A 12,738-nucleotide genomic window follows, 5' to 3' on the forward strand; every position below is an offset into this window, starting at 1 on the left:
AAAAAGCTCACAAATTAAACATTAGTAATTTATTTTAATCAATAAACATAAGTTATATGTAAACAAGTTCGTCGTTGTATTCACATTTAGAAGAAGTTTTCAATGGTATAATTTGTAAGCCACATAACTGAAAACAATAGTTTCCCTTGTGGAACGCCGATGAAGCCATGGCCTTCACCCCCTTTGTTCGTTGCTCCGATGGAGGGGCAGGATCCTGTTCCCCTTCCATGGTGTTCATGTAAATATGATCCATGTTTTTGTTTGGTGGCGCGGGAGTGATGAGGACGGCACCGCGCCGGATAAATGTGCTTCGGCTTCATCCTCTTCACAACGTCAATCTTCATGATGACATCAAGAAGACGGTAGCTGCCTTTTCTTGCCGGCTATTTGAGATGGTGAGATTTACTGTTCTTTGTGTCATTCGTGGCTTCCGTCTCTCGCAGCAGTGCCATCGGTCAGGACAAGATGATGATCCAGAAATGGGTTTTGTGGTCTGATGATGGCGATTCCACCGTTGTCCTTCAACTTCATCGGTGGAAGGCAATGGATCCGGGTCTAGGCCAGCATGGGGATGTTCCCCCACCCGGTGTGCCACAACGACAAGTGCCTTGCTACATGCAGTGGGTCTATTAGTCGGTTTTGAAAGCCAATTCGGCGATGATGTTGCCCTGCATATTGAGATTTGGGAGCTCGCAGTTTTCCTTCCAGTGAGCACTTCAGCGACGCTAGAGTGTGGAGGCAGTTGTTGGTTTGGATGTGTGCAGAGATCTCTTGCGAACCTTTTGTAAATTTTATTTTCTTCGGATCCTTGCTGCATAAATTTTGGGACACATCTCTTTGTCCAATTTGTCTAGTGGTTTGCACGTGTGTTTGTACTATGTATATTACTTTATACTATAATAATGCGTGGTTATAAGAAAACACTCAAAATAACTCATATCCACTCGCGCTTTCAACGTGGAAATATTTTTCACATGCCTTTTTTTCCAATCAAATAGAAAAGACATGTTTGCTTCCGATGTACGCTTCTCATCATCATCAACGATTGTTGTTCTCGTGTGCTGGTCCTATGAGGCCTTAACCTGACGACTTACCGACTGTCTACTACAATAAAGTTTGTTCGGCTCTGATAAGGGAGAGGTTATGACAGTGGCGCACCTTCAGCTCTTTTCAGCGCGTGTAGCTATCGTTAGATGGTCTACGGACCTGGATGTAATTTTTTATGCTTCTGGTGTTCATTGTACTACGTTAATGTTTAATAAATAGAAAGTTTTCTCGAAAAAAGATGGGTTGGTTTTGATCTTCCTTTTTTTTTACTTGTATACTTTTATAAATGCCAAATAACTCAACATAACTCATATTCCGCCCCGCGGTTTCGACGCGGAAATATTTTCCACATGCCATTTTCAAATCCGATAGAAAAGACAGGCCGGATCTCATCATCCTTTTTATTCCTTTCTCTTGCGGTAAGCACGTCACCTTATCACCCATCCACACCAAACAAAACATTTCACCTGCGTCTGCATCTCCCGCCCACTAATCATGAATCAGGTGGCACCGTACCCCGCACGAGGCCAATAAAAAACCAGGCCAAAAGGAAAGCCAGCGAGCATACGGTAGGTGCGCACGACCGATCCACGAGCACGACAGTTCGTCCGGGCCCGACAAGCGCTCCACTGTCCAGCCGAACCATCACGCACCGATGATGGTGGATCGACGAGGCGCAACCAACCCAGTAACCTAACCCACCCGGCCACGCCGTACCGCCGTACCGCCGTACCGCCGTACGGTCCGGCCAGCAGGTTATGGAGCCGACCTAACCTCCTTTTTCTTTTCCAATCCCAACGCTCCTGAAGAAAAGAAAGAAAGAAAGAAACGCCATTGGCGGGCCGCACGCATCTCGGCTCCCCGCTCCACCGGGCCGCACGGCCCTTGCGTTGCGATCGGACAGCGAGGGCGCGCGTCGGCCTCGCGTGCCGCTGTCCCTCTCGCCTCGCCCCGTGCGGTACGCTTCTTGCTCTCTTTCTTTCTGGGAGGAGGAGACCCGGAGGAAGAAGGGGGAGCGGCGCCGTGCCACGACCGGGTACGATTTCCCGTGTACGGAACGTACGGCGTGCGCGCGCGCGCCATGCGTGATCCGGCTCATGCGGCTCAGGAGTATTCCGCCGTACGGCTCGCGGTTGCTGGCGAGAGCGCCCGCCTCGTGTGCTCCGCTCCGCTCACCCACCGCCCACTTGACCCTTGTCTCCCCGCTCCTGTCGCTGCCCCTCTTGTTCCGTTGCGCTCGGCCCTCCATCCGTTTCTGCCTGGAAAACACCTCGGCTGAGCTGTGACAGTCGATATTAAAATCGTTTCACCTGAAGCATTACCACACCCACACTTCAGACACATACTCGTGCAGAAAATAAAAAATAAAATCGGGCCCTGGGAGCATCTGGCGGAAATATGAATTCCCGTGCGTGCGTGGTGGGCAGGCAAGGCGTCGTGAGGTGTGTCGGCCATGCGATCCACGCGCCATGTCTGGCCCGCGCACTGCGCCACCCTTCTGTTACTGTACCCGCCGGGCCGAGGCCGCAACCCCGGCGACGGATGGATCGGTGGCGGGTCGGGTCGCGCGCTGGAGCTGGACCCGGCGGGCGGGGGGAGCAGTGGTGGAGCGGGCGGACAGCGACGGGTACCGTACGGCGCGGGCCCCCACCATGTGCGGCGTCGCGCTCCCCATTCCGTGGTTACGGAACCGTACAAGGGCGGGTACGGAAGGGGCGACACCCGCGGGCCCCGCCCTCACGTGCCGTCGCCCTCGCCGATCCCGTTCCGGCGACGCCCGCCCGCCGGCCCGCAAGTGGAGTGGCGGACGCCCGCCCGACCCGCGGCACGCCACGTTCGCGCCTGTCCTCCTGCTCCGCCATGAGTGGGTCTCTTTTCCTTTGCCCCATCCATGGTCCATCAGTCTTTCCATGGCCGAGTTGATCCGGCTGCCGCCGATTCACGAATGGGGAAAAGACGGGTAGTAACTCGGCGAGCCCGACGTGTCGACCAACGCGCCGCCACGCCTCGCCGCACCGCAGGCGAGGTGACACGGGCGCGCCGCGCAGGCGATCCCGTCCCACTCAGCTCGAGCTCGACCCCGACCCCGTCCCACTCTCCCCTTGCACGGTAAGTACTCTCCGTGGTCCTATTCGTACGCCTCGCCCGTCCGTGTCGCCGACAAGCGGGCCCGAGGGGCTCCGGGACCCGCCTGTCGGCGTCGTGACGGGGAGCGATCTCGCGCCCGAGGCACGCGCGCGGGCGCTATATAGCGACGCCTGCCACCCGCCCATCGCTGCTCCCTACACTGTGCCTGCTGTGCTAGGCTAGCCCATTCACTGCGCGCGGCCGACCTCGCCTCGCCTCGGTATCTCCATCCCATCCTCCTCCACACGCCACACCTTCGACCGAGCCGCGTGAGGGGAGCGGAAGAGGAGGCGATGAAGAAGGGGGGGCTGCTGCGGTGCGTGTCGACGGGGGCGTGCAGGGTGGCGCCGGGGGCCGTGGCGGAGATGGCGATCTCGCCGTCGGCGGCGTCGGGGAAGGTGCCGGCGGGGCACGTGCCGGTGGAGGTGGGCGCGGAGGGGGAGGAGACGGAGCGCTTCCTCGTGCCGGCCGAGCTGCTGGGCCGCCCGCCCATCGCCGAGCTGCTCCGCCGGGCCGCGCAGGAGTACGGCTACGCGCGCCGTGGCCCGCTCCGCATCCCCTGCCCCGTCGCCGCCTTCCGCCGCCTCCTCGGCGCGCTCGCCGGCGGGGACAGGGGCCACACGCCCGTCTACTACGCCGTAGTCGTCTGAATCTCATCGACGAGGGAGCGAGCGAGCGAGCGGCCTCGTGGCCGCTATAGCTTAATTTTAGCGTGATCTTGTTCCGTTTCTTGAGGGGTGGTGGCCGGTGCAGGGTTGTGTGCATGTGTTTGTGCTGTTCGATCGGTGGTTGTGCTTGCCCTCTCGATCGAGGGCTGAGGCTTCTAGCTAGACTCCATTTGGGACTCGTTCTTCTTCAGCTCTTGCTACTTTTCCTCTCTCTTTTTCTGGGAAATAATATGTGTGTAAATTTGTACATCCAGATCTATGATGAGATGCTACTGAATTCTATGAACTAGTACGTGCAAATCTTTGCCTCCCTATTCGTTCAGTTTCTTTTCGTTACACCTGTGTTCTTCACTGGTGTTCTTCATGCAGCTATAACTAATTTCCTCGTGTTAGTAGGAGTAGATCAGACGCAGTCCAGATGATATGCATGGCCCAAAGATGTCTAACCCTTCGCTTATCTGCTACTTTGTCTCATGTCCCAACTTTGTAGGGTACTGTCTTGAGCCTCGATAACCGTATACATACACGTCCTGTGTGATTTTTCACGATACCCATCACAGAATGCGTATCTGTGCAAACAAAAGAAAAGGAAAACAAATCTTCTTTTTCTTATGGTATAGGTTTCCTTTCGCTAGATATTTTCTCCGTCCGTCCTTCCATTTGGGCCACTCTCTGCCGTGCATGTTGCAGCAGTCCTCCAGTCTAGTCTAGCTAGCTAGTCTCAACAACTCGCCCCAAGGTCCAAGGACAACGTAAAGAAAGGGCCAGCAAAGAATTTAAGGAGCGCACGCACTGTTTTTTAAGCCAGGCATGGAAATGAAGGCCTCTGCTTTCTGATGGTACGGGAGAATTCGATGCTCGCCCAGGGGCCTTAATCAAAAGGAAAAGGACTAGCCATCACCACCAAAGTATATTATTTTTCTTGAAAAAGCTCACCGAGTATATTTGTTTTTCCCAGGGAGAAAAGATCAGCAGGTATATGGTTGATCTGTGCCACGAACAAAATTCCAAAAGCGTGTGGACACGGTAGAATGGAGGTGATAAGACTGGAACGGGATCACTCTACAACTTGCTACCGCGGTCTAGGATCGGTAAAAAAGCAGGCAAGCGGATGGTGACCGAATCCAAAGCGGAGACCGTAGTAGCTAATTGAGGTGGCACGCACCAATTAGCTAACTTGGTTGTATCTATCTATCTATCTACTCGCTGCCAGAAGCTGCCTTGTGGACCGCGGTGACCTATTTTCTGGCTGTGGGGAAAAGTACAGTTTTCTGGCAGTGAATACTGATCATCCGTGGTTCTGGCTTGGGGTTTTCTCTGATGAAAGGCGTAGGTGTTTGGGTTCATTTTGCTCTCAAACATGAGCAACTGTACTCTATTTCTCTTATTAGGACCGTGGGAGCTTTCGCTCGTTGGTTGTGCGGATAGAGTTTGATCGCCTTGGGCGACGGGCATGGGGCCAGGAAAGGCACTTTTACTGATTTGGTTGCTAACGGAACGCCTTTCCTGTAATGTAACCGAGCACTTGTTCCTTCCGGCAAGTGGCAAAATTTTCCCTTCTCGGTTAAGTGTGCTGCATTAATACTTGATGTGAAATTCCTTGTCTTCGTATGCTAATTCTGTGTAATCTGTATGCTCCGTTTAGTGCTTGGGTATCCCCAAAAGCGAGAGCTATTTTTAATCAGGGACGACCCTTTCTAGGTAGAAAAACAAACGAGTATGTATGTCTGCGGATACACTAATCGTACGTTGATTCCTCTTGAGCAACATCCATCCATCATTGGTGCCCGCCGGTGCCAGCGGGCGCTCGAGACGCAGGGATGTGTCCACGCACGATAAGCTGAGAAAGCAGAGTAAACAAATGCCATCAGGTTCTCTGACTGTCTGCCGCTTCCGGAGGCCCAAGGCGTGGTCTGCGTATGATTGCTGTTGGCATTTGCCTCTTGGCGCACCGGGCTGGACAAAGCGCGCGGCCGGCCGGCATCGCCAGCCTGAGTGGAGGGGGACGCGTCAACCGGAGGAGACGGTGGTCGGGTGGTGTGCATCGGTGCAGCGCCGGTGGAGCCCCGGCGGGATGCCGAGAATGGGATCGGGTACCACTGCTTCAGTGGTGCTGCTTCCGACGGAGCACCAAGAGACCATTTTGTCCGGTTGCACAGTTGGTGCGAATGCTCCATCAAAGGCTTCCGAGTTCGAGAGGAGAACAAACAATACAATTATGCTACTGTTGACGCTGGCACTGCGGCACTGTACCATTTCAACCCATAAACAGTTCATAAAAAATCAATAAGAAAATAAGGGTCTGTTTGGTTCTTTGGCAAGCGCTTGCCTTGCCCAGCCTAGCAAGGAAGCCAATCATTTGGTTCGTGGGTGATCATGCCTTATTGTTTCCGGTTTTTCCTTTGGTCGATCGAGCGAGCCGATTTGGCCAGCCTCCATCGGCAAGGCTAGCCTCGCCCAGTAGGCGAACATGCAAGGGAACCAAACAGGCCCTAAGAACCCCATGCACCTCCTGAGGCCCATCTGGGTCTGGCCCTTGGCGGTGAACCAACTTTTCTTCAGGCCAAGGGCTGCAGCAGCAGAGGAGGAGATCGAGAATTCTAAGATCACCTATCGATCAGTTTTTTGACGGTCCAATAATAGAATATGTGAGTAGGAATGGTGTCCTATTTTTGTCGGTTGTGCCTTTTCGTTCTGTTTCTTGCCTTTGTTTGGCTACTTGAGATGTTCTTGGCACTTTGATACTTGATTAATTTTAATTAATGGTTGTGTACATCGCTTGATTCCGAGGCCAGTAATCATTTTTTATAAGGAAACCTATTGATTAGTTACCGCCCAAGGGAGCACCCTCCCCCCTAGTTTTTTCTAGCGTTTACCCCTCCTCTGCCGACCACGTCGGAGTCCACCACATCCTCACATACCGGCCCTATTCCGACAAGGCAGGAATCTAGGCGAGTAGAAGCCTCCGAGCGGACGATTGCATGGCTGGTCCATCAATGGTAGATGGTGGCGGAGACGGAGAAAGGGAGGAAGAGGATGTAGATGGTGAATTAGGGCAGGTGGTAGAGTAGGTGGAGAAGGAAGTGTCAGATCGGGAATAGGCAGAAACTAGTGGCGCGGGAGAGGGTGTTAGGGTGACAGGGAGCGTCCTGAATATGAGAAGGATGAAGTTGATTGGGGGCCGAAGCCGATATTGGAAGATCGGTTCAAGGGTTTGAATTCGTGTGAAGAGGAAGAGACCGATCTCGATTTTTTGGTTGCGGAACTTCAAGATCTAATCAATAAGGTCTATTGGCTGGCAATTTTCAGAGTTCATACGACAAGGACTTTTAGTCACACAGTTCTCTTCAATGCGATGCACACTGCGTGGGCATCGGCGCATCACATTACCTTAAAGACTATGGGGGCAAACCTACTTATTGTCCAGTTTAGCTGTTTGGGTGACTGGAAAGGTATGGAAGCCCATGGCTGTTTCGGGTGCTGCAGTTGTCTTGCAAGGATATGATGGTTTTAGTAATGTTGAGGAATATAAATTGGACAAGATTCTAGTTTGGGCAACAATTCAAGGAGTACCAGGTGATCCTATTTGGAAGAAGGCTCTGGCCAAGAAGGTTGAAAGGAAGGTGGGAGAGCCACCTATAAGGGTGATTGTGAATGAGGGGATAATTAACCCATCAAAATTACCGAGAGATCGAGTCTACCTCAAGGGAGGTTGCAAGGAAGGCGGAAGAATGAAAAGTGGCATGGGTCTCATGGGCAGAGATGACACAACCAAAATATATGGGTGGACTGGGCTTTAGAGGTATTGAGCTCTTCAATCCATCAATGCTAGCAGAACAGGCATGGAAGCTGCTACAAGTGAAGAATTCTCTAAGTGGTCAAATTTTAAAAGTTGTATATTTTCCGGGGTATGGACTTACATGATGCAGAATTGGGCACCTCTCGGAGCCAAGTATGGCGAGCTATCATAGAAGGAAGAGATACTCTTAAGTTAGGCCTTGGGAAGCGTACACTTAAGTTGATACTCCTATGTCGCAATCTGGGAGTTTTTTTCTATTCGTTTATTCTAAATATTTTATTTATTGAACCACACGTCCCAAGTCATTTTTGAAGGAAATATGCCCTAGAGGCAATAATAAAGTTGTTATTTATATTTCCTTATATCATGATAAATGTTTATTATTCATGCTAGAATTGTATTAACCGGAAACTTAGTACATGTGTGAATACATAGACAAACAGAGTGTCCCTAGTATGCCTCTACCAGACTAGCTCGTTAATCAAAGATGGTTAAGTTTCCTAGCCATAGACATATGTTGTCATTTGATGAACGGGATCACATCATTAGAGAATGATGTGATGGACTAGACCCATCCATTAGCTTAGCACTATGATCGTTTAGTTTATTGCTATTGCTTTCTCCATAACTTATACATGTTCCTATGACTATGAGATTATGTAACTCCCGAATACCGGAGAAACACTTAGTGTGCTATCAAACGTCACAACATAACTAGGTGATTATAAAGATGCTCTACAGGTTGTTCGATGGTGTTTGTTGAGTTGGCATAGATCGAGATTATGATTTGTCACTCCGATTGTCGGAGAGGTATCTCTGGGCCCTCTCGGTAATGCACATCACTATGAGCCTTACAAGCAATGTGACTAATGAGTTAGTTACGGAATGATGCATTACGAACCGAGTAAAGAGACTTGCTGGTGACGAGATTGAACTAGGTATGATGATACCGACGATCGAATCTCGGGAAGTAACATACCGATAACAAAGGGAACAACATATGTTGTTGTGCGGTTTGACCGATAAAGATCTTCGTAGAATATGTAGGAACCAATATGAGCATCCATGTTCCGCTATTGGTTATTGACCGGAGATGTGTCTCGGTCATGTCTACATAGTTCTCGAACCCGTAGGGTCCGCGCGCTTAACGTTCGATGACGATATGTATTATGAGTTATGTGATTTGATGTACTGAAGGTTGTTCGGAGTCGCGGATGAGATCACGGACATGACGAGGAGTCTTGAAATGGTTGAGAGGTAAAGATTCATATATTGGAAGGCTATATTCAGACATCTGAAATGTTCCGAGTGATTCGGGTATTTTTCGGAGAACCAGGGAGTTACGAGAATTCACCGGGGGAAGTATTGGGCCTTATTGGGCTTTAGTGGAAAGGAGAGAAGGGCCACAAGGGGAGGCAGCGCGCCCCCCATGGCCTGGTCCAAATTGGACTAGGAGGGGGCGGCGCCCCCCCCCCCCTCCCCCTCTTTCCTTCTCCCTCTCCCTCTCCTTCCTTCTTCTCCTAGTTGGACTAGGAAAGGGGGAAACCTACTCTTACTAGGAGTAGGAATCCCCCCTTTGGGCGCGCCCCTTGAGGCCAGCCCTCCTCCTCCTCCCCTCCTTTATATACGGGGGAGGGGGAACCCCATAGACACTCAAGTTGATCTCTTAGCTGTGTGCGGTGCCCCCCTCCACAGATTTCCACCTCGGTCATATTGTCGTAGTACTTAGGGGAAGCCCTGCGTCGGTTATTTCACAATCACCGTCAACACGCCGTCGTGCTGACAAAACTCTCCCTCGGCCTCAGCTGGATCTAGAGTTTGAGGGACGTCACCGAGCTGAAAGTGTGCAGATCGCGGAGGTGTCGTGCATTCGGTTGGGTCGTGAAGACGTTCGACTACATCAACCGTGTTACTTAACGCTTCCGCTTTCGGTCTACGAGGGTACGTGGACACACTCTCCCCGCTCGTTGCTATGCTTCTCCTAAATAGATCTTGTGTGATCGTAGGAATTTTTTTGAAATACTACGTTTCCCAACAATTTTCACCTTTGGATTTCTCGCGCCAAGATCTTTAAAACTACATCTAGTGTTAGTAGCTTTTAATGACTATTTTTTCATAAAAATTTTATACCAGAAAAAACCAAAAAGAAGACAAATAAGAAAAGGGAAGTAAAAAAACGAGGGCCTAAAGGACAGTTGTGGTTTTCACAATTTATTTATTTTCAAAAAGCACAAATGTGCTTCTCGTGGAAGCAAATCTATGTTTCCACGAGAAGCGAATATGTGCTTCTCAGGAAAGCAAATCAAAAGCAGATTTGCCTCTCATGGAAGCACAATTTCTTTTACCAAGAAGCACATGTGGAAGCAAATATGTGCTTCTTCTAGAATTATAATTTTCTTATGAGAAGAACAGCTATGTTTCGGAAAGAAAGAAATACCCGTTTTTTTTTGCTACAAAACCTATGGAAAATAAGGCGAAAATCAAAAAGTCAAAATCCTTCGAAAAAATCATCTAAATTCCAAAAACGCGTACATAAAAATAAAAAAATAAAAAGGGAGCACGTGACACATGATGGTGGCTGGACGCACGACTTGGCGCGCTCCTAGGCAAAAAAAATTGAGCCTTGCGGGAGCCCCGCAAAGGAAAACCGTAGGTTAGTTGCTCTTCATAAACAGATTGACAGTTTCATTTTTTTTGAGAAATCTCGCCATATTTATTCATCCAAAACTATGGTCATAGGTACAAGGTTTGGGTCATGAGGATTTCCCAACCACACATGCCTACCTACGCTTAGGTTACAAGCAAACTTGGCAAGATTATGAGCCTCAAAATTAATGTTCCTACGCTCGAAAATAAAGGAACTAGAATTGAAACTATTACAACGGCTTACTATTTCATGTACTATAGCCGCATTTGGACCTCCTGTCCCCCTTGTGATATCATTCACCGCTTCTTGGCAATCCGATGCAACACAAATATGTTGAATGGCCAGGTCATCTACTAGCGATAATGCTTCACGACATGCAAAGGTCTACAGGATTAAAGGGTCATTGATCCCTCGGAAGACCACAGCCAAAGATCCCAAGTATTGGCCCGTTTGATCTTTGCACAATGCCGCGACTGCTCCTCCACATTGTGATCTTACAATAGCAGCATCTACATTAATCTTCGCAGAACCATTGGGTGGTGGTAGCCAACGTTTAGGCTGAGCCGGTGGTGGTGCTCTGACGTCCCTGTCCACTTTCAAGTTGGCCCAGTTCAGAAATAAAGTTGTCCACAAAGCGAATGGTTTGCTGAGGGCTCTGGAACAACAACTCATACACGGCCTTGTGTCTAGCATACCAGATTGACCACAGAGTAACAGCCATCCATGTGAAGCTCGCTTGATCAAGTTCGTCGCTGAGCTCAAAAAGCCAAAGTCTTGCATTAGGTTCTGCATTAGTTGTCATGCGTGAGACAAGATCGTCGTCGGTTAGCGCCCATATGCACCTGGACATAGTGCAAGAGACGAGGGCCTGCCTCCATGAATCTTGACATCCACAAAGCGGACAAACATCATGTATTGACATATTGCGCTTCTTCAAGACATCAGTGGTGGGGAGTGAGTGGTGTGCAAGTCGCCATAAAAAGATACGAACTTTGGACGGTACCTTCGATTTCCACAAAGAACTCCAAGATTTTTCGTTCCTGTGAGTGTTAGATGATCCACCACGTCCTCCTAACCAATCCTCTCGCTGCAGTTTCATCTTGATTAGAAACTCATATGCCGAAACCACTAAGAATTTCCCTTTCTTGTCCGGGTACCAAGCCCAAAAGTCCTCAGTATTATTAGTGCATGTGGGTATCTTTAGTATTGCATTCGCATCTATGGGTAAGAAGACCAAATGCACCAGAGCTTCATCCCACCCTGCTGTCGCTGGTGACAACAATTCTAAAACCATTCTTGGTGGGTTCACCACCAAAGAAGTGATCGGTATTGGCATAATTTCCTTCGGGATCCAGTTGCCGGTCCAGATGTTCGTGCGTTGACCATTGCCAATCCGCCTAAGTATCCCCTGCTTAAGCAAATCACGTCCTTCGATGATCGCCCTCCAGATTTGGGAAGGCCTAGACCCCAACTCAGCATCAAGAATATTACTTTCTGGAAAGTATGCTCCCTTCAGGATCCTTGCACTAAGGGTGTCCGGTTATTGCATCAATCTCCAAGCCTGTCTTGCCAATAAAGCTAAATTGGATATGTAAGTGCATCTAGTGCCAACCCTAATTGGTTTTGGAGTATTGACGACAAATCTAGTTGAGGGACTAATGTGTTTGTGAGAATTGCAGGATAACACAGGTAGAAGTCCCTCATTGATTCGTTTTTCCTACCAGAGATGACCCCTAAAAATGTATGAAGACATTGATGTCAAAGGTGGTATATGAAGATATTCTCATTGAAGACTATGACAAGAGAAGACATCGCATGAAGCCTATGGAGCTCGAAGACTTAGATCTATCGTAGTTCTTTTTCTTCTTTGTTGAGTCATAGGAACCACCGTACTGTTAAGTGGGGTCCAAGAGAACCAGTCAGAATGATTGAAGTGATGCTTAACCTCTTCCGCTCCATTAACACTCGCCCTGAAAAACAACAGGCTGTCGTCCGCGAATAGAAGGTGGTTCACCGCCGGAGCCGATGGTGCCACCTTAATGCCGTTGAGCTGGGACGACTGAATCTGAGATTTTAAGAGGCACGAAAGGCCCTCCGCTGCTAACAGAAAAAAGGTATGGAGAGATAGGATCTCTGTGACGCCCGGATAATTAAGCTATAGTGATTCCCCGCTAATGATGCCACGTCACCACGGTTACTGTGATAAACTCTCGATAGTTCAGAACCGAAACAAATTCAAAATTTAAATAAAAGAAAACAATAAAAGTTTTTAAAAATTAAAATAAAAATGTTCGGTGGTTGCCATGTATTACAAAGATAATTATGGTGTAAGGTTCACAATTTTATAAAATGCCTAAGTGTTTATAAATAAATAAAAACAGAAAAGAAAATAAATAAAAAGAAAACAGAAAACAATAAAAAAAAAGAAGAGGGAGAGAGAGTCCCCCCCC

The 12,738-nt window shown here is 49.2% G+C and overlaps 1 protein-coding gene and 1 pseudogene across 1 annotated transcript; one reads left to right on the plus strand and one right to left on the minus strand.

The window, feature by feature from the left end:
- LOC119358089 overlaps positions 1 to 11,090 on the minus strand; it is a 19,198-nt pseudogene extending 8,108 nt beyond the window's left edge.
- On the plus strand, positions 3,333 to 4,154 carry LOC119356175 (auxin-responsive protein SAUR71-like). Its single transcript, XM_037623103.1, has one exon. It carries the CDS (start codon positions 3,468 to 3,470, stop codon positions 3,822 to 3,824), a length of 357 nt encoding a protein of 118 aa, XP_037479000.1. The 5' UTR covers positions 3,333 to 3,467; the 3' UTR covers positions 3,825 to 4,154.
- Positions 11,091 to 12,738: the final 1,648 nt, after the last annotated feature.

This window comes from Triticum dicoccoides, chromosome 2A, assembly GCF_002162155.2.
Source record: "Triticum dicoccoides isolate Atlit2015 ecotype Zavitan chromosome 2A, WEW_v2.0, whole genome shotgun sequence".
Taxonomy (NCBI): Eukaryota; Viridiplantae; Streptophyta; class Magnoliopsida; order Poales; family Poaceae; genus Triticum; species Triticum dicoccoides.

Excerpts from the sequence above, each read along its gene's own strand:
- LOC119356175 (XM_037623103.1), top strand. The coding sequence starts at position 3,468 with ATGAAGAAGGGGGGGCTGCTGCGGTGCGTGTCGACGGGGGCGTGCAGG.